This window comes from Empidonax traillii, unplaced genomic scaffold (assembly GCF_003031625.1).
Source record: "Empidonax traillii isolate 1590-97213 ecotype Southwest subspecies unplaced genomic scaffold, ASM303162v1 scaffold690:size337178, whole genome shotgun sequence".
Taxonomy (NCBI): domain Eukaryota; kingdom Metazoa; phylum Chordata; class Aves; order Passeriformes; family Tyrannidae; genus Empidonax; species Empidonax traillii.
The window spans coordinates 113602-135914 of NW_020955883.1; the positions used below are offsets into that span (position 1 = coordinate 113602).

At 38.0% G+C, this 22313-nt stretch overlaps 1 protein-coding gene across 1 annotated transcript in view; it reads right to left on the reverse strand.

Moving 5' to 3' along the window:
- Positions 1-22313, reverse strand: part of CORIN (corin, serine peptidase) — a 114152-nt gene that overhangs the window by 13719 nt on the left and 78120 nt on the right. The window contains exons 11-16 of the mRNA XM_027899838.1: positions 20204-20435; positions 18336-18481; positions 14701-14808; positions 10590-10703; positions 7972-8082; positions 7075-7204 (exon numbers count right to left, since the gene is read on the reverse strand). Of these exons, the coding sequence (XP_027755639.1) occupies positions 7075-7204; positions 7972-8082; positions 10590-10703; positions 14701-14808; positions 18336-18481; positions 20204-20435 (841 nt within the window). The remainder of the gene's footprint in view (positions 1-7074; positions 7205-7971; positions 8083-10589; positions 10704-14700; positions 14809-18335; positions 18482-20203; positions 20436-22313) is intronic.

The following is a 22313-nucleotide window of genomic DNA, read 5'->3' on the forward strand; positions in this document are numbered from 1 at the left end:
TAAATCACTCAGAGAAAAGAAGGGAGGTGGAGCAATGGATACTTATTTTAGTCAGACCCATCCTGTGCTGCAGAAACACAGCAGGCAGCAGATTCTACTCAGTTCCTCTTGGAGCTATAGCACACAACTTCTTCTTAGAGTAGACACATTCTAAAGAAAATGGAAGAAGGATCTTTCAATGGACAGAGCCACATGAACTCACAGCTCACAAGAATATTTGGCTTTATGGAGCTTCTCAGACTGACCACAAATATTCCAGATATTTATGCTATTGTTCTAGACCACTTCTTGTAAGTTTGAACTACATCTTCACTCCCTCTGGAATTCCATTTCCAGTTTCAGGTCACTGTACAGCTTGTGCCTCAACCGAGTTAGTCTTCTTCTTCACAGAAAGATGTCTGCTTGATCTAATGAACATAAAATTCTAACGTATCTAATTTGTTTAACCTAAAAAGTTTCCTTTTATCTAAGTCAATCAAAAAAAATCAATTATCTATAAAATCAGTCCCTCATAAAATCAAAAAGCAAGACATTTCAATTTACGGTATCACTTATGTCTACCTAAGTGGGGAATTTTAACCTACATTTTCTTATGCTTCAGTTTTAACTTCAAAATTAGAACATTCCTTTACTATATTTAATTTCAAGCTATTGATTCCCTTATGTGTGTTTAAGAGAGGAATTTTTAGAATTAAGAAAGAAAAATCCAGTCTGTGTTCTACATTATAAATGTGCTCGCAGTGGGGAAAAGTAATGTTTCATTAGATAAGTTGTACAATGGAAATATGAAATAGAAAAGCATTCAAGCCTGCTACCTGCTGATCACTGTACACAACAGTCAAAGGTTATGTTGGAACACAAGGATCATTATGATTTGCATGCTAAATTATAATTAAAAATAAAGAAAAAGATAGAAGGCAAGTTTAGTTTAGTTTATGAAGTTCATCATTCTGTTTGTAACAATTTGGGATACTTTATTCTCCCTATTCCATTCCGCAAAACTCTGTCAAATGTATTAAATTGCAAGTTTAGAATAAAGTATAATCCATAAACTGGATTACTTCTCCCTTCAAAGTAACAGTAACATGCATCTGTTCAGCTTCTATAATTCCATTGTTGTAAGCCTCATGTGACAGCAGGCTTGAAAAAGGAAGCCTTGAGTTATTCCAGAAAGCAACCAATAATGCATATGTGAGAAGTAATTTAAAACAAATTAGGTCCATTTCTGAGCTGCCGCAGCATCTGTTTCCTGTCTGTACTTACTTACTGGTTAAGATGATTCTTGGTCTTGAGCAGAATTCTCTAAAGCCACAGCTGTGCCGTCGGATATAAAGTAAAAATCAAAACCTTGATTTTTACAGCATTAAAATCAGAAAAATGTGAAATTTTAATGTGAAAACATATTGAAACATAGAAAATGGAAATTAAAAAGATTTGCCGCATTGATTGAAAACTCAAACGTGTATGATCAAATAGTTCTTAAAATTTCTGGCAGAAAGTAGATAATCACTGTGGTATTTCCAGGTTTCAAAATCCGTCAGTCATATGTTCTAACTAATAAACTGGTCAACCCTACCAACAATTTTACTTGCTTTATTTCTGTGTGCTGGTTTTGGTTAGGAGAGAGTTAATTCTCCGTAGCTAATACGGGATTGTGTTTTGGATCTGTGCTGAAAACTGTGTTAGTAATACGAGGTTGGTTTTATTCTTGCTGAGCAGCACTTACAAAGAGTCAAGGCCTATTCTGCTCCTCACCCCACCTCACCAGAGGGAGGGCTGGGAGTGCACAAGGACTCGGTAGGGGATGCAGCCAGGACAGCTAACCCCAGCTCTCCAAAGGGGAATTCCATACCATATGGCATAATGTTCAGTATGTAAAGCATAAGGAAGGAGGAGGAAGGGGAGGAGGGAATGTTTGGAGGGATGGCATTTGTCTTGCCAAGTCGACATTACATGTGAAGGACCCTGTTTCCCTGGAGAGGGCTGAACACACCCCTGCTCTCAGTAAGTGGTGAATTAATTCCTTGTTTTGCTTTGCTTGTAAGTGTGGCTTTTGCTTTACCTATTAATCTGTCGGTATCTCAATCCACAAGTTTTCTCACTTTTACTCTTCCCCATTGTTTCCTTATCCCACTGGGAGGAGTGAACAAGTGGCTGCATGGTGGCTGGCATTACACCACAACACTCAGTTGCTTGAGTTTGTAAATTATAGGTCTCATAAAGAATGATTTTGTAGCTAAACTTAAAAAAGACCATTTGGGACCATTTAAATTTAAAAACTTCAATTAAAATCTAGATTTTCCTAGCTGGAAGTCTTAATTCAACTTCAAATTAAATGTAAAGCCCATAATTTAAGGTCAATTAGGTTTTAATTTTAAAAATAGGAAGGATGCATTTTAGAGAAAAATACTGTTTTGAAATAAAATTTTACAGGTTTCATTTGAAAACATTGAAACAAATAACTTGACTTTTCAACCTTTTTTCCCCTGACGAAGCTCTTCACTGAATTTGAAAAAAAATCACTTCTTTCTTTGTTTAATGTTGTCCTTGACAGAATTATGATTCGCTAAGAAGTCTTTTCACAGTTCTACTGGTAATAATATATTAGTAAAAAAAAAAAAAAAGAAAGAAAACAAACAACCAAAACAAACCAAACAAACAAACCCCTCACACCCAAAACCAAACAAAACAACCAAACACCCAAAAAAACCCACTTCAACTTGCAGATTCCAGAAAGAATTTTCATTGCAGATAGATTTAACATGTGTTTAGGGTTGAGCTGAGTAAATTTGACCTGGAAGCCAGGGAAAAAAAGAAAAATGAGAATGGAGGGGGATTTGTAATGTCATTTATACGAGCTGTGACACAAAATATTTTTAAAAAGGATTTGTGATCAATAATTAGAATAAGGATTAAGAACATTTCTTTTGTTGGCAGTATTCCTTTATGTTTCTTTTAGTCAATCACAGAATGGTTGGGCTTGAAAAGGACCTTCAGAGGTCAAGTTGGGCCACCTATGGCCAATCACCCAGGGGCACATTCAGACAAGAAGCACATTCAGGCAGAGCTCCAAGGCCATTTGGGGTACTAATTAACTAATTACAATTATCTTTTTACTTAAAAAAAACTGTCCAAACATGGAGCAAAGAAGTGTTATATAGGTAACTGACCCTATGATTAACTGAAGAAATTGTCACAATTTGCCAGGAATTATTAGGTTGAAGTTTCTTTATAAAAAGCCTTATTGAAATAATTTATAACTACTACATATGTACATGAAAGATGAGACATAATCTATCAGATTTAATCGAATGCAACTCTAATACACTGATTAAAGTTTGCATATTTTAACATTGGTTTACAGTTGCTCAAAATTACTAAAACAGCCTTCTACATCTACCACAGCGTGTGCTGTTATTTTCAGTAAATTTCATTAACAAGTTATTAGCTACCATTCTTAAAAAATTAAATGCAACATAAGGATTTGCTATTTTGATAAATCATCTAAAGAATTAATAGAACATACTGTGGCCATGGACAATGTGAATAGATTCAAGGCAGGTCCAGAATATTTTACATTCTCTTGAGTAGGTCTAGAAATACTGACTGAATTAATGAGTTGAAATACTTCATCTTTGGAGTTGAATTGTCATATTTCTTCTTGGAGAAAATGAAGCAGGTTACATTTAGAAGTTCAAATGTATTATATGGGTATGACAGAAGTATTCAGGGGTTTTTTTTCTTTGATTTTGTTAAACAATTAAGACATTAAACTGAGTTTCTGTTATTCCTGTTGCAGAAACAGTTGTATAGTAATAAGAAAGCATAATAGTTCATTTAAGAACAACAGGTTATTGGTCCAGCAGCTTGACTGCTCAGTTGCCAAATATTAGTAAAGAACTACATGCAAAAGAGAGAGAGTGAGGAAGTATTAGGAAAGACAAAAAGCCAGGCGGTAAAAAGAGGTTGGTCCCTCCCTTTCATAAATACACACACAGTAGATGCTACAGCAGAGGAAAAGAAGGAAAAGGAGCTACCTGTTTCAGTGGAAACACAGCCTCCAAGAAAAGGAGCAGCTGTGATTTTATGGTGTTACTGCTAGACCAGAACAAGAAGATGAGGTAAAATTCCCCTGTACTCATGCTAGCTACAAGCTGATGAAGTTTATTATTATTATGCTTGTTATATCATTCCAGTGCAGCAAAGAAAGACAAAGTATTCCATTACATTGCCACGGAGTAACAGAACAGCTTCACTAACTTCTGCCTTTGTCAAGTTTCAGAGCTGAGCAGACCACGATTTTATGGTCACCACTTCATCAATAAAAAATGTGGATTCCAAGTATATGAAAGCAGTTTTCTTCAACTGAACATCAAGACAAGACTACAATCTTCTAACATAATGTTCTGAACCTACGTGCTACACCCACCTTCAGCAGCATAGCCTCTGTAGCACACCACAACAGATGTGAGACTGATGGCAACTGCTGTTCCATTCCCTATCTGGGTTAGTAGGAAAACTCATTGCCAGAGTCTACATTTAAATTCACTGTACTGAAATTTGGGACTCAGACAGAGGTCTCTGAACAAATTTATGTGTTCTGAGACGAACAGACAGTCAGATCGAGTGATATGATAGTCCTGTCTGGCTGTAAACTATGAAACCTAAGACTTGAAAATTCCCATTAGGCTCTTAGCATTACAAAAGCTTACTTCATATCTAACATTCTTTTTGCAATAGAGGAAAATGTAAGAAGTGCTAAGAATACATTGCATAATTTGAGCAACAGCCATTATTAGAGTTTCAGACAATGCTTGGAACTTGCAGTTTTCTGTGATGTCGCATCGCGCATCACACAACACATTGCATGAGCTGTGCAGTAAAAAAATGGAGAACCACACCATCTGTGGATTTAGAAATTCATATTGGAGTCAGACTGAAGCTGCAGACTTCAGATTTGTACTTGAATTTCCCACTGCCCTTCACGCAACTACTGTCATTACTAAAAAGATTTTATAGAAAAACTGATTTGTAAACTATCTTTCTTACCCTGTTGGAAAATGGTTTTATGAGATTTATTATGAGACTTAAGAATCATTTTTGTCTTTTACGTCTTTTAAAAGTTTAGGATTGATAATATCTGTTAGCAAGCATCAGTGAAGAAGCAGGAAGGTAGTTTCTACTCATGCTCATGTGCCTTCAGCCTAGGCACACCTCTGTAAAAAGAAAGGAATCAGAGGTCTTGTGATAATTAAACTCCTTTTTCATTTTCCTAGCAGCAAGTACCATAGGAAAGTTAAGCAAATTTTACGTTAGGAATGATGGCAAGCTGAATATGAGTCAGCAGTGCCCTGGCAGCCAGGAGGGTCAGCAATGTCCTGAGGTGCATCAGGTAAAACATCACCAGCTGGGTGAGGGTCTGCTCTGCACTGGTGCGGCATCACCTCCAATATTGTGTGCAGTTTTGGGCACCACAATATAAGAAAGATATTAAGCTATTAGAGGGTGTTCAAAGGAGGGTAACAAAGATGGTGAAGGGCCTTGAGGGGAAGTCATATAAGGAGCAGTTGAGGACACTTTGTTCAAGCTGGAGAAGAGGAAACTGAGGAAAGACCTCATTGCAGTCTACAGATTCCTTGAGAGAGGAAGAGGAGGGGCAGACACTGATCCCTTGTCTATTGTCACCAGTGACAGGACCCAAGGTAATTGCCGGAAGTTGTGTCAGAGGAGGTTTAGGTTGGATATCAGAAAAAGGTTCTTCACCCAGAGGGTGGCTGGGGACTGGAACAGGCTCCCCAGGGAAGTGGTCACAGCACCAAGCCTGACAGAGTTCAAGAAACATTTGGATGGTACTCTCAGGCACATGGTGTGACTCTTGGGGTGTCCTGTGCAGGGTCAGGAGTTGGACTTGGTGACCCTGATTGGTTCCTTACAACACAGGATATTCTATGATTCCATGATTCTAAAAACTGAATTATGAAGAAGAAAAACATTCTTAATGTTAAGACCATTGCTTTGTTCTTAGAAAACAAAGTCATAAAATCAGTTACTACTTCTGACGATATCAAAGGATTTTAAGCTTTATTAGGATGTTATATTAGGTTAAAGCATAAAGATAATGTAAATATTATTTAGATACACTAAACTACCTAGCAGAGTAGAGCATCTTTGTGTGTTAGAATGGCAAGCAGTCAAATTACAGATGTTCTTGAATTGAGGGTATTACTACAACTGATGTCAAGTGTTCATGCAGTGCAAGGCAATATACAGTATGTTAAGTGTAACCCAGCGTCTTTATTTTCCTATGTATTTTTGGAAAGGTACAAAGAACAAGATTACATGTCAGAATGTGTAGTGGTGAAAGAGAAATAGAAAAGACACTTCATAATCCCGTTTGGGGATCAGACACTGAAAAGAGATACCCTTATACACCATCAGATTTGTCTTTTCCTAGTAGCAGACAGCTGGATGTCAAGCAAATGAACTTGCGTGGGGTTTTTTTCCAGAAGTTATACTTGCATCAACTATTTCAGGAAGCAGCTATTATATTAGTGTGTGTGCAATAAGGAAGACACACAGAGGCTATTTCTTTTTCTGAGTTCCAGAAAGAAAGCCCTATTTTTAACAATTCATTGTTCTGAGATACCCAAATTAAATATCTCCACTTGCCTAACTCACAGTATTTGTTGCAGAATGCAAATAAATGAAGAGAAATTTTCCTGTGTTTCCTAAGTCTGCTTTAATTTTTCAGGAAGAGACAGAGTGTCCCATCACCATATAATTCTGAGCCTCAGCAATAACTACAAGTTCAAATATTGAGACTTGACAAGACATCCTTATCTATTCAACACAGTCTTTTAGTAACGATCATGCAACGTTTATAAAGTGGTGAAAGCTCCTAGATTTTAGTGAACTTCTGTTCCTGCCACAGTTCACAAAATTTCACTACCTCTTTTGTCAGTGAATGATTTCCACACTAGGTGTAACATGGCAGTGATAATCATCATTCATATCTAACTCCAGAACTCCAATTTTCCTAAGAAATTTATCAAAGCTACAAACTACTGACCTTACCCTAAACCCATCTGATTGCAGGCCAGTTGACTTAAGTTTTCTTGCCAATCATCAGCACAAACATGGTTATCAGTAGCTGACCGGTGAATGGTCAGGAACATCAAGGAATTCATGGTTTTAGACAGGGTAACTGGAAAGAAAAAAGAAGGAAAACTTCATTGTTATTTCACATTTATAAATGGCAAACTGAAAACATACTACTACATTAAAAAGAGTTTTCCAAGATGCTGGCACTTTTCCTGGGTTTGTAGGCTAAATAGCTGTGCAATTTAAAACCAAGGCAACTGTGGCTATCAGAACCTTGCTAAGATTGAACAGGATGACACACTGACAGCATTTAATCTTGTAAAATGATGTTTTACCTCACAGATAGTACATCCCACTACAGTAATTTCTGGGATGAATGCGCTTAACGTAAGAGTGATTTCACTTTTGACAATATGTACTGTTCCTATCATAACAATTTGTGGGTGTAGAAACAGAAAAAACAACTAATGTTTACAAGAAAGATCATCACCATTGCTTCTCTCTTTATCAGTACATAAAATTTGATGAGCTGCTTTTATCACATACAAAATGATTTCTCAAAGTGGCCCTCCTACTCTCATCATCTTCCTACTCGCTCTTCTATCCATAACATTTTGCAGATTTTACACACCACCTACATATTTCTCTGCCATATCACTTTTCTTATATGTTTGCACTGTGACACTTCTCCCTGAGTCTTTGCTTTCTCTTTGCCCACTTCCTTGGATGCTTTCCCAACCTCAGCACAGTTTTCCATTTGGCAATAGAGGGAGCATCCCTCCACCACTACATTTATATTCTAAATCAAATTACCAGTGATTACTCCCATCACCAGAACATCAGCTGGAAGCACCCACAGAGAAAACTTACCACAGTCCCATTCATCTGAGCTGTCACTGCAGTCTACCTGCCCATCACACCAGAGCTCACGTGGCACACATTCATGGTTGGCACATTCAAGTTCACTCTCTTCACAAAATGCTGCAAGAACAAAAACAGGTTTCGCTCTGAGAAGTAAGTGATCGATGTGCAGTTTACATTGAGACTAAAAAAGTGAGAAGGAGGGTGAAGACCAGACTTAGGGAGCAAGAAAACAAGACAGATTTGCCACAAAATTCAGCATGGACCTCACTGAGGCAGAAGGTGGTTGCTGCCATGCAGTGACAGAGGGCATCACAACTCAGAGGCAAGGAAGATTGTCTGGAACTGCAAGATACATAATTACTTAATGGCATTTGTAGTCTTGTCATACGAAACCTGTGTAAGCTCTCAGAAGTTCTAAGTGAAAATAGTGTGTTCCATGCTTTTTTGCAGACTGCTCCGTATTTGTTTAATTATTCATGTTCTTTGAAAAAATATTTTTCTGTAATCAATACATATTTCCTCTCATTCACAGGAATTCTATTTTTGGATTCTCCTTTCCTTTTTAAAATTATGGAATTATTTTTATCTCCATTTTAGAGATGGGGAACTGCTGTACAGATAGACATGCTTCAGGTGACAGTTTTTTGCCAGTTGACAGCATGAGATAGGGATTTCCAGAGTCTTTTCAGCACAGGAACCACAAGAGCTTCCATTTGCAAGTGACTTTCAGCTTTCCCCAAACCATAACAGACCCTCTCCCCGAAAGGCAGATATGTAGCATTATAGTACTTTCCTCACTAACACATTTCTAGCTTCTGTAAACTCCATCATTAGGGAATTCTAGAGCTGGGGGAGGGCAGAGAGGGAGAGAATACATGGAAAGAAGTGCCTTCTAGTTGTGTCTATGTTTGGTTTACATAGAGCATTTATACTGCCATACATAGAGCATTTATACTGCCATACAATCCAAGCATTTATTTGCAACACAACTGCAGGAAGTACACTCCACAGGGAAAACCATACAGATAGAGCAGGCAGTGCTGCCTACCCTGACATAAGGTGATCTTTCTGGTTCTGGAATAAAGCATACATAATCATAAAAAGTTCTCTAACTCTGCCTTCCAGAGAAAGCATAATTCAGCTGGGGAAACTTTGCTTCCATTTAGAATATTCAAGCCCCAACTCAAAAGCAGAGAAGAAATGTACTCTGGTAATTATAAACTAGCTTAACCTTTGCCCTTCTGTAACCTTTTCCCTGCCATGATCTTAATGTGTGGTCATGAGTAATTCACTTTAATTCACTTTTTTAGATTACAGCTCACAGCTTGGAAATCAAATGGCATAACCTTCATAATGAAAAACAGATTAAGAAGTGTTTTGAGAGCTGCCTCTTCCCCCAAAAAAACAAAGGTTAATCTAGTGATATATGCAGGCTGCTGATCATTCTGGCACATGTATTAATATGTTCCACTTAGTACATAAAATGTGCTTACCATCCTGTCCCTGACAACAGAAGTACAGAGACTCAGAAGGAACTTTTTTTTAAAATCATACTTAATTTCGTCCTAACATCCCAGCAAAAACGACAAAATACCAAGATTACCCACAGAATGAAAACTTCAGTTTTCAACCAACTTCACCAACAACCACCTCTTCTTCTTTGTGCAGGCTGAGTGTCACCCAGTATGTCTTTTCTAGTTCCTTGTCTTGGGGACACACCCACAGAGCGAGTTTTCTCAAAAGAGAACTCAGAGTACCACTAATATATTTATGATGGTGAAGCTAACATCTCACAGCACCCACTCCCAGCTTCATATGCAGAGTGGGAGCCTGCAAAGAAGCTGCTGTTTGCAGGTCTTCCACCTCTGCCCGTCCCACTAGTCAGTGGCATGGTGGCAACAGAGCACAGGACAGCCCAGCAGCGGGCCAGGGAGCCTGTTCATCCAGTCAGCACTTTGAGCCAACTTGAATTGTGCACATGGACAGTCTACCCATGCCATCAGTGTACCATACTAAGTTTTGTACCTTGACAGCTATTACAGTTTGGATTGTAGAAGTCTTTGGAGCCATGTGGGGAGATAGAATCTAAGAAACGTCAATCAGAAGAGAAATCAAATAAAGAAGGGAAACATATGAAATTTACCAATGAAGAGATCAGTAGAAATCAAGAAAAAAAAACAGTGAGTAGTTATGCCTGCATAGAATAAAACTGAGAAAGGTTGAGAAAAGGAGTCAAAAAGTTACAAGGAATAAAGAAAAGAAGTACAAAGACACAAGAATGAGGGGGAGAGAGAATAAAAAAATAAAATAAATAAAATAAAATAAAATAAAATAAAATAAAATAAAATAAAATAAAATAAAATAAAATAAAATAAAATAAAATAATATAATAATAAAATATAGGGAGGACCAGAGTGACCAAAGATACAGCAAGGATCCACGAATGAGGACAAGAGAGGACATAAGATGAGGAAAGTGATAAATTGAAAGGGGAACTGAGGGAATGACTAAGCCTTTTTACCTAGGACACATGAAAACATTTTTACTTTCATTCATTTTTTACCCCAACATCCCAAAACTATGATTAGTCCTTTATGAAACTAACAAACTGCATGAGTCCTTACAGCAGTTCCTTTCATCCATCATGTCAGGGCAGTCTGGGAAACCATCACAGATCATAGTGTGTTTGATGCACAGCTTCTTCAAGGGACACTCCCAAAGGCCCCTTTCTCTACAACCTGGAGGCAGAGAAGCACAGCTCTGAAACACTTGCATGCAATATCAGTTGAACTGTTTTCTTCTTCCTTAACAGTCCTGAAACGCAGAAAATATTTTCACTTGCAATATAAATTGTAGGAGGTACCAAGAATAGTTACTAATGAAGAAATGGAAGTAAGATTGTCACAGTGCACACTTGATAAATGGATCTAAAATATATAAGACTTCATTATACTTCATTACTTTTGAAATAATAATTATATCATGCTGCACATACCTATAACCAATTTAGGTACTAGCTCAATTAGCTCAAAACCCATACACAACTACTCTTGAAATACATTTACTAGTAATATAAGAACTTTTCTAATCCTCAAGTACAGGGCATTATTGTTTCTCCACAGTCCTGCTAACCAGCCTCTCTGATTTCAAGAGGAATTCTTACAAAACTACGTCAAAGTTCTTTGACAGTAAAATTCATTCTATTCATTTGGAGGAAACTAAGAATGGTCCAAACTACCTTTTAGAATTGAGTTTTCTCTTGTTTTATTTCACTTTTTATTTCCATCAACTAATAAAGCACTTCATTGTGATACCAGTTTAAATAATTTGACATACTAATGTCCTGCATGTCTGACACTCCAGTTTTGTAGGAAGCCATAAAACCCATGTGTTCTCCTGACTAAAGCAGATTATTTGATAGCCTTCTTTGGCCTATTCTACAGATGACACTTTTCATTTTATTCCAATTGCAAATTCAAGTGACAGCCCTGATACACTTACATGCAAATAGTTGAGGTATAAATTTACAAATTTTAATGTATTTTAAGCAGTACCTCTGTTTGCCTGAACCTAGAACTACAGAAGCGTATCAGCACTAAGTTACTAAGCAAATACTCTGTTTCCAAGAATTTTTAATTCAGAAGTGAGTCTTTTACAAATATGAACCAGAGAATCACTAGTGGATTACTGGAAAAATCTGCTCAGGTTTTTACTGGAACTGGACACGTGGAGTGCTTGATTTTGTTTAGATCGGAAAAAACACGTTAATAAATGTTACAGCACAGAGAAATAAATAACCTTAAACCTTGAAACTAATTCCTCATGATCAAAGAATTTTCTTGGGTATCACCATTTTCCAGGTCTCCTCCTTGGCAATATTTGTGGTAACTATTGATGAAAAATTAATTGAAACCAAACAAAAGTTTTACTCTAATAAAGAACTAAGAATGTAGTCATGTTATGAACTTGATATGAAAAGAAGATAAAAAAGCTTAAACCCCCCATAATTTATGAACCTTACAATTTTTTAGTAGTGCTTACAATTCATTAAATAAATGTTTGCCTTTTCCCTTCATCACACAGTGTTCCACTGTGAAGTGTAGCATGACTCTCCAAAACTTATGTTTGAGTACAACGAAGACAAATACAGAGACAATTCCCTAGAAAAAGATTCACTACTTACTAAATTCAGTGTTCAAATATGTTTTGTTGATAGAGGCCATCTACTGTTTGGAGTATTTATATTTCATCTCTAATTATTTTTGTGACATGCATTTTTAATTTAATGACAATAAAAGGGAAGTGAAAATGGAGGTAGGAAAACCTGGCCATATTTACGTTGTCCCCATCTCAAAAATATGTTGACAAGAGACAGAGTTTTGCATATGATTGTACCTTCATTCTTCTTCAAAATATGAAGGAAGTTACCATTTGTTATTCATGTATACATTTACCACGCCACTGAGTCATTCATGTTAAGACCACAACATTTTTCTCTCAACTAAAATACTACAGTCAGAGCTCAGATTGCAGAAAATAGTGAAAGACAGTGTTGATTTTGAACGTTAGTGTCCTCAATTTCTTTACTAGTTATAGGACCCTCTTCTGCTTCCTGCAAGGGGTATTGTTCAGCAACCACCAAATTAATGCAATCAATTGCAATCAACTATATTAAATACCACAAATTCTTACGAAGCCTTTCCTAATATTTTTCAGAAATTACCTTCCCTACACTTTACTGAAGTGCACTCAGAAGTGTCACCTTCAGAAATCTGGTTTAAATTTTCCACCGAATCCCAGTCTATATGTCACGTTAGTCCTAGGATTTAACTGCAGTTGCATGGGTGAGATTTTCTGTCACAAAGATCACATGAAAGTATGACAGGGATTCCCAGTAGAAGGAGACAGTGGGTGATGAATACAGCTCTACTGTGCATGGGTAGAGTATACCACATTGCCTTTGGACTGCTCTTACTTACATTTTTTGGACTTACTTTTTTTTAAGCATACAAAAGCTGTAGCTACTCTTTTCCAGCTGCCTTCTCCCCGCACTGTGAAGTTGTTCTATGCATATCATTTAAAGCACTTCAAATAAAAGGTTTTTTAATTAAATGCTGAGTGTTACTAAATGTTATAAAACCAGTTCCAAAGAATAAATCTAATAAAATTTGAGTTAGCAATTTACACATGAAAAGTTTTGATTTTGTCCTGCACACATGGAATATGAATGAGTCAGAGTTACTTCTGGAGCACTTCAAGGACTTTTTGTTCCTCAGTAACAGTATTACCCCTGGTCAATGTAATGTCACTCTGACAGCAGTAATTTCCAAGCAGATAGAGTCTTCCATATTTATAGAAGCTGATAAGAATTCTGCTGATTGCTTGTCACATTCTGTCTAGACTATAGAGACAGAGAGAGGTCCACTCAAGAAATGAATGTTACATATTAGAACAATATTTCATATGTTAATGTCTAGGAGAAAAAAATTATGCTAAAAGACACATAACAATTAGTTTTCTAAGGAGTTCAAAATTGGTGGCAATAAAGAATATTTGTAAGGGAGGACAATTGATTCAAAGGTAAAGAGATGACAAACTCTGAAAGACACTGTGATCATCACCTCTGACTTTCCTTCATAATCCAGACAAGAAAATCACCAAGTATTAAACTGTATTTCAGAGAGCTTGCTTTCTTTCTTTTTACAGGGGGAGAGGAAGAAAGAAGGAAAAAAGGAAGGAAAGGAGGAAAAGAAAGAAAAAATGTAGAGACACAGAGAAAGAGAGAGAAAGGGAGAGAGAAAGAGAGAGAAAGAAAGAAAGAGAGAGAGAAGGACAGAGAGAGAGAGAAAGAAAGAAGGAAGGAAAGAAAGAAAGGAAGGGAAGGAAAGAAAGGAAAGGAAGGGAAGGAAAGAAAGGAAAGGAAGGAAGGAAGGAAGGAAGGAAGGAACGAACGAACGAACGAAGGAAGGAAGGAACGAAGGAACGAACGAACGAACGAACGAACGAAGGAAGGAACGAAGGAGAGAGAGAAAGAAAGAAAGAAAGAAAGAGAGAAAGGCCCCTAGAGATGCCAGGTGTGCATGCAGACCTCCATGGAGGCTACCCCTTAGTCACATAAAGAAATAGTTTAAATTCCTTTTTCCTTCTCAAAATTCTCCTACCAGCATGTGCTGGCAGTGACCAAGAGATTTTCTGATTATTCTCAAGTTCAATACATCCCCTTTGGTTAAAAGTCAGAAGCATCTCTACTATAAGTAAACTCAGAAACATACTGGGGAATAACTTTGTGGTTCTATGCTTGCACTTAGAGTTTGAGGTTGACCAGTTTGAGAAAGCAGATTCTTGACCTAGCGGTACAGAATCCACTTCAGCAACATAGACCTTTTTTCAATACATCACAGTAAAAACATTATCATGTATAAATGCAAAAAATTTTTGGATTCAAGATTTAATCTGGCAGGGAGTTACCAGTAGAACCTCCGGCAACATCAAAAGAATGAAATCTGCAGAATTTTTTTAGTTTGTTTACTGAAGGAATAGTCGAACATCCTGGAATATGGGTAGCAGAATCTGAATTATCAAATATCATAATTGTATTCACATTGATCAAGAAGAATTCTTGTTAAAGTATTTTTACTGACATTGTCTTTTTAAAAATCCAACACTGAAGGAAAAACAAAACTCATTTTCTAATGCTGCAGCTACCCTCCATTCCAACTCATTGAATTTATTTACCACAGCTGTCCTCGTCGCTACCATCCTCACAGTCAGCTTGACCGTCACACCTTCTGGATGCCAGGACACACCTCCCAGAACGGCACTTGAAGTGACTGGGTGAGCATTCTGTCAATGACAAGAAACAGGGAGAAACAATTCTCCATAAGCTCAAGTTTAATCATGACATGGGCACTTACTTATCACTGTGGCTGTTTTAGAAGGGTAAATGAGAGAAATAAAAAGCTTATGCGACACTAGACTGGAACTCTGTAGCATACAAGACTCTTAATAACTGAGCTGTGAATGGGGTGGAACAATGTGTTCCAGAGCTCTTCCTCACATGCTGCCCTCTGTCAGATCTCACCGCTTTGACAAATAACTGGCATACAACATTTAGGCTGAGGGTATGGATTAGCTAATCTTCTCACCATTGTGGTGTTTTGAGATGCACTGAAATGAGTATAAGGAATATATAAAGATATATCCTCAGGATAAAAAAAAAAAAAAAAAAAAGACAATTTGGTGTCTATTCAAATTAACCACTGCTTGTGACTCAGAGTACCATTTTGGGACAAGAGAGCAGAAGACAGCTGGAAGATCTTTAAGGAAGTCTTCCATTGAGTGAAAGAGCTATCAATCCCCAGGAGCAAGAAATCCAGCAAGGAAGGCAAGAAACTGGCATGGCTGAGCAGGGAACTGCTAGTCAAACTAAAGGGAAAGAAGCAAATGCACAGATAGTGGAAACAAGGACATGAAGAATATAGAGGTGAAGTTATGCTGTGTGGGGATGGGGAAAGGAAGGCCAAGGTGAAGCTGGAACTGAACTTGGCAAGGTATGCAAAGAATAACAGGAAGGGCTTCTATAGGTATGTTAGCCAGAAAAGGAAGGTCAAAGGTGAAACCTTCTGCAGTAAACAATGCTGGTAAACTGTTAACAGTGGATGAGGAGAAGGATGAAATACTCAACAACTTTTTTACCTCAGTCTTCAATGGCAACCTCTCCTTGTACACCTTTCAAGTGGATGGACAGCAAGATGGGGACAGGGGAGCAAAATGCCTCCCAGTCTAAGTAGAGATTGGGTTCATGATGAACTGAGAAACGTACATAAGTCTATGGGACCCGGAACTGGCTGATGTAGCTGCCAAGCCACTTTTCATGACATTTGAAAAGTCATAGCAGTCAGGTGAAGTCTGAGGTACCCATCTTTAAAATGGTTAAAAAGAGGACCCTGGGAACTACTGACCTACCAGCCTCTCCTCTATGCCTGGGAAGATCATAGAATGGATTCTCCTAGAAGCTATGCTAAGGCACATGGAGGATAAGGAGGTGATTCAAGACACCAGCACAGTTTCACCAAGAACAAATCCTACCTGACCAACCTAGTGGCTTTCTTCCATGGAGTCATTACATCAGTGGACAAGGGAACAGTTACAGATGTTATTTTTCTGGACTTCTGTGAAACCTTTGACATGGTACCTTAAAACATCTCCTCTCTAAATTCAAGAGGGATGGATTTTCTGGGTGGACTCTTCAGTGGATAAGGTTGGACAGTCACATCCAGAGGGTAGTGGTCAATGGCTCAGAGTCCAAATGGATATCGGTGATGAGTGATATCCCTCAGGGGATATCTACTAGGATACTAGGACCAGTTATTTAATATCCTCACTAATTACATGGATGAAAAGATCAAGCGCACCCTCAGCGAGTTTTTAGATGACACAACACAGAGTGGTGCAGTGGACAGACCTCAAGGATGGGATGCCACCCAGAGGGACCTGGATAAGTTCGAGAAGTGGGCCCATGGGAATCTCATGAGGTTTAACAAGACCAAGTACAAAGTGCTGCTCCTGGGCCAGGACAACCCCCCGTACCAATACAGGCTGGGGCATGAACGGATTGAGAGCAGCCCTGCCAAGAAGGACTTGGAGGTTTTGGTAGATGAGAAGCTGGACATGAGCCACGAATTTGCACTTGCAGCCCAGAAAGCCAATTGTATCCTGGGCTGCATCCAAAGTAGGGGGGGTGGGCAGCAGGTTGAGGGAGGTGACTTTGCCCCTCTACTCTGCTTTTGTGAGACAACACTGGAGTATTGCATCCAGCTCTAGGTCTCCAGTACGGGAGAGACCTTGAGCTGTTGGAGTAAGTCCAGAGGAGGGTCACCAGGTTGATCAGAGGGATGGAGCACCTCTCCTGTGAGGAAAGGCTGAGAGAACTGGGATTGTTCAGCCTGGAAAAGAGAAGGTTGCTAATTGCAGTCTTCCAGTACCTGAAGGAAGCTGACAAGAAAGATAGAGAGGAATGTTTTACAAGGGCATGTGGTGACAGGACAAGGGGGAATGGCTTCAAACTGAGAGTAGCTTTAGATTAGATGTTAGAAAGAAATTCCCTACTGTGAGGATGTTGAGGCACTGGAACAAGTTGCCCAGAGAACCTGAAGGTGTCTGATCCCTGTAAGTGTTCAAGACCAGGTTGGTTGGGGCTCTGAGCAACCTGGTCTAGTGGAAGACATCTCTGCCCATGGCAGGAGGGTTTGAACTAGATGATCCCTTCTGGTACGAGGTCCCCTCCTAGTCCAAGCCATTCTGTATCTCTACAATTCTATGAGAAAGCTTTATTTAGATGGTTTTGACAAACCTTCCCTTTTTTTCACATCATGCATGTAGCTGACAACCTCCATGATATGTTGCCTTCTTTCTTTCCTTCCTGAAAAATCCCTCAGATGTTTAATACTATGCAGTTCCTCAGGTAAATTTTAAGATTCAATAAACATTTGTACCAGAAATATCATCAATTAAACTGGAACCCTTGGAAAATTACATTCTAATGGTTGAAAGTATGTGAACTTTACTGCCAACATTTAAGAATAGTTCATTATGAAAATGACTGAGTTGATAATGCCTACTGTCTTGGCCCGTGGTGTTCTTGGATTCAACACTGACTGGAAGAGAAGTTAAGGAGTTCAGCACATTGTAATAACTCTTAAGTTGGAAAATCACTTATACTTTATCATCACAAACATTTTAAACATTCTCAGACACTTAATTTCTTTTGTTTCATGTGCTTTTCCACAAAATATTTACACTTCCCAGGGAATACTTTCTAACCAACACTAGTAGTCAGTAGAAAGCAGGCCCAGAATAAGCATAAAATTCTAGTTGTAAGTGAACGCAAAAGAACTCTAATAAGAACTCTGAATTAGTTAGAGTTTTTCTAAAATAATACTAACTCCCTTTCCCTTTTCATTGATTTTCCAGGAATATCTGTTTCAGAGCTAAGATGATCAACAACCAGTGAATCAGCCTTTTGGAGACTGTCAATGGTCTACCTCCTGCTTAAAGGATTATTAGATCATCTAAGTAGATAAAAAAGTTGAAATCTAAACACAAGAAGCAGTAGGTGTGGTACTGGCAGCAAATCTCAAAACACTGACTTTTACAGATCAAGGGTAATTGATCATTCCTTCAAATAGACTTCTTATGAAAACTTCCAATTATCTGCAAACTTTAGGTCTCCAAATTCCATGAAACTCAGTTTGGAATAATTTCCACAGTTTAAATATTGTAACTAAAAAGAAGGTATGAAAAAAACAGACACCAGTGACTTTGGAAACCTATTTAAATCTTTAATTTGCTGTTATATGTATAGGAGATACCTTCTACATCTTCATCTGGTGTTAGACAAGTTTCATTGTCTGAGCTCTCATCTGGAAACTGAGTGCAGTCTGTATCTTCTGGCCACTGCAGACCTACAATCCCAAGAACAGCCTCACAGCGTTCCTTAGACTGTACACATAATGCCCTGAGGAGATAAAGTGGAATTGCACAAAGTAACTGGGTTAATGCCTTAGAAATTCCCAGATACTGGAAGTTAATAATCCCCAGACAAAGTTAGAGATGAAGATGAAAAAAAAAAAATTAATCAGCCTTTTTTTTTTTTAACAAATACAGCCTCTAAAAAGTACAGTGATGTTACTTGATGAGGGTAGAAGAACAGTTAATCTGACAAGTAAAAAACATAAGTTAGTCAGTAATTCAGAATGATGTGGCACTCCTAATTTAGAAAGGTAAACACGCATTAAAATGCCCGTTGTCAATAGGAATTAGATAGAACTTTTCATAAAGTCATGTACTAAATAAGGAACTATTGTAAATGCTCATGTTCCAAATGAAATTAATCAATGCTGTGTTTAAATGCCTTTTATAGTGGTGCAATTCTAATCAAACACAAAGAAATGGAAAATGCTTCATACAAAGCTCACAGCATCCTTCTTGTCAACTTGCCCAACAGTGGAGACAGCAGGTTCACAGTGCAGTGGCTAAAGAACTGGCAGAAGGGCAGAGCTCAAAGAGTCCTAGTGCAAAGGCCTACATCTGGCTGGTGACTGGTCACCAGCGCTGTTCCTCTGTGTTAAATTTTAGGGCCAATCCTGCTCAATGCAGCAGCTCTGGATGCAGCAGTTTAAAGCATCATTAGCAAGATACTGATGATACCAAAACAGGAGGTGCTGTTACTCTCTTGAGGAACAAGAGGCCTTGCAGCGAGATCTAGGTAGACTGGAGCACTGGTCCATCATCAAGGACATGAAATTTAACAAGAGCAAATGCCTGATTCTGCACCTATGATGGAGTAATTCTGGGCACAAACTGGAGAGCAGCCCTTCAGAAAGAGTGCTGGCTGGCAGCAGACTCAGTGCGAGTCAGCAGCATGCCCAGGCAGCCAATGGGGCAAACTGTGTCCTGGGGTTCATCAAGCACAAGTGTTACTAGCCAGTGAAAAGAGCTGATTATCCCGCTGTATTCAGCATTGTTGCAGCCTCACCTTGGGCACTGTGTGCAGCCCTGGGCCTCACAATTTAAGAAGGATGTGAAGGTCCTTAAATGCACCTCCAGAGGAGAGCAACAAAGCTGGAGAAAGGAATCTCCTGTGCAGAGTATTTGGCCTTGTCTACTTTGGAGAAAAGCTCTCTACAGCTTCCTGAGGAGGGGACAATGAGAGGGAGGTGCTGATCTCTTCTCCCTGGGATATAGTGATAGGACACATGGAAATAGTTCAAAACCACTCCAGGGGAGGTTTAGACTGGACATCAGGAGGCATTTCTCCTGTGTGGTCAAACCCTGGTACAGGCTTTCTAGAGAGGTGTTCAAAGCCCCAAGCCTGTCAGTGTTTAAAAGGCATTTGGACAACGCCCTTAATAACATGTTTTAACTTTTGATCAGTCCTGAAGTGGTCAGGCAGTTGGACTAGATGATCACTGTAGGTCTCTTCCAACTGAAATAGTCTAATTTATTGTATATATACATTTTGAAAATAAATCAACTGTCATTCCTTTCCTTGTTTTGAATACTTCAGATGCTAAACAAACACATGTAATGAACTGTATTTAATGATCTTATAAAATATAGTTCTCTGCCTTTTGCTACGGAATTCCAACCCAAAATTTCTGGCATTTTCAGTGGAAGCATAAAACTGTGAAAAGATAATATGACAAAGTCAAGAATTAAATGAAGTATAGTATAGTACCTGCAAGGTGGGATCCGCTGATTTGTATGGGGGTCACATTTCGGTACTAAGATCGTACAGGCAAAAAACATCAGGTACTTGTAGCAGTTGGTCTGAACCAAGGCTGGGAAAAGAGAAGACTCCCAGCTGATAGAGGCTTCCTTCTGCGTCCTGTGGCCCAGATAGTTTGGGTAGTAAGTATAGTTGTAGGGCAAGTTCATACAAAGTTCCAGGGTAATTGGTTCACACTGACCTTTCGCAGAAAGAAAACAAACAAAACCACAAATGGTGTAAGATTTCATTAAATACAGCAGAAATAATTACATACATATTTAACAAATTTATTAGTCAGGAGATTTCCTCTCAGGCATGAGAAACAAGTTCCATAGCTCAAGATCCCATATGAGTTTTCATGCCAGTAAAGGTGGGTTTGACTTCTGCCTACCTCACAAACTATTAAGAGACTGATATTTCCTTATTAAGAAGCATTAACTTCCCGAGAAACATCTTAACTTGAACATGGTACAATAAACCATCCCTTAAAACAGATTTCTTCTTTTCAAATAAAAAATATCAATAATCTTTTCTGATTATTTTCAAGAGTTCCTTTTTAGCAACACACTTCCTAATGGTGTACTTACAATGCTACCAATAACACACTTCATATTGACAGTACAATTATGCAACAAAATTATGATGAGAGAGATTATTGGATACTTGGGGTTGGAAAGGATCTCACAAAGTTTGTAGTCCAATGTCTTGCTCTAAGCTCTGTCAGCTCTGAGGACTAGTCAGGCTTCTCAAGGTTTTATTCCATCAGGTCTTGAAAAACCTCTAATGACAGAAATTGCACAATTTCTCTGGATAGAAAATAGAATATAGGATTTGGGGTTTAATTTTATTTTTTGCATACCAAGATCTGAAGGAAGAATGGGGACAATTAGGTTATGTATTGCACAAGCACTGAGCAAGACACAGTCTACCTGCTAATAATTTAATTCAGATAAGACATCATTAATAATAAAGAGAATGATTAGCAAGGGCAAAATGAATGCAACAGCTACAGGTCTATATGATTATATATATATATATATGTATATATATAATATATATACAAAAATTTTCCAACTTACAGAAGTTTATCCCAACAAATACTGGACTGTTCTAGTATTATGGATTTAAAAAATTGCACAGCTTTTGTATTTCTTCTCAAACTGGAAGTCAGAAATGTAGTTTTTCAATTTTCCACCACAACAGAAGACTATAAAATTTCACTTTAATTCAGACTGAAATTTCACTTTTTATATAACAATGAGAACAATCTGAAATGATTTAAATTTATTTAGTCTGGGTATATGAGAAAATTTCCATGAAAAAAGGTACTATTCAAAAGTCATTTTATCTAAGACTGCATATATTTGCCTACTCTGGAAGAAAATATAACTTCACATGATTCATATATATTTGTTCTGTTATCTTAAATATGTTGTAAATGCAATATAATGCCAGCCTAAACTTATCAGACATTATCACACATGGAGAACATCCATCATCACTGTGAAATGTGGCCACAGTTTGGAATTTTCCAACCAAATATTTATTGGGCCAGAAAGTACTGGTTTGTCAAAACTGAAACTTTTCATGAGAACTCTCACTTCTTACCAAAGATGAAATAACTCTGATCAAAACATGAATAACAAAAATACCATGATAAAAGACAATAGTTCTTCTAGATGTTGTTCAAGAAAAATCTCTCCCACACTGTCTTGCTGTTCCATTGTGTATAAGCAATTAAATATTCACTGGACCAGCAAGGGAGAAAGACAGATGATCCAGAAGACTAATTATGTGTTACTCCCATTAAGAGTTACAGACAATTGCCCATAATGTGTTCAGGAAACATCTTCACTAAAAAGCTTTTGGGTTTCCCATGATATGGAATAGGAATATTGTTTTAGAATTCATGTCAAAATCACATATCAAAAATCATAGAATCACAGAGTGGTTTGGGCTGGAAGTGACCTTAAAGATCATCTTTAAGGGGAGATCATCTTTAAGGAGAGATCTTATTGCTCTAAACAGCTACCTAATGGGAAGGTATCAAGCAAAGGGAACCAGACTCTTTGAAGTG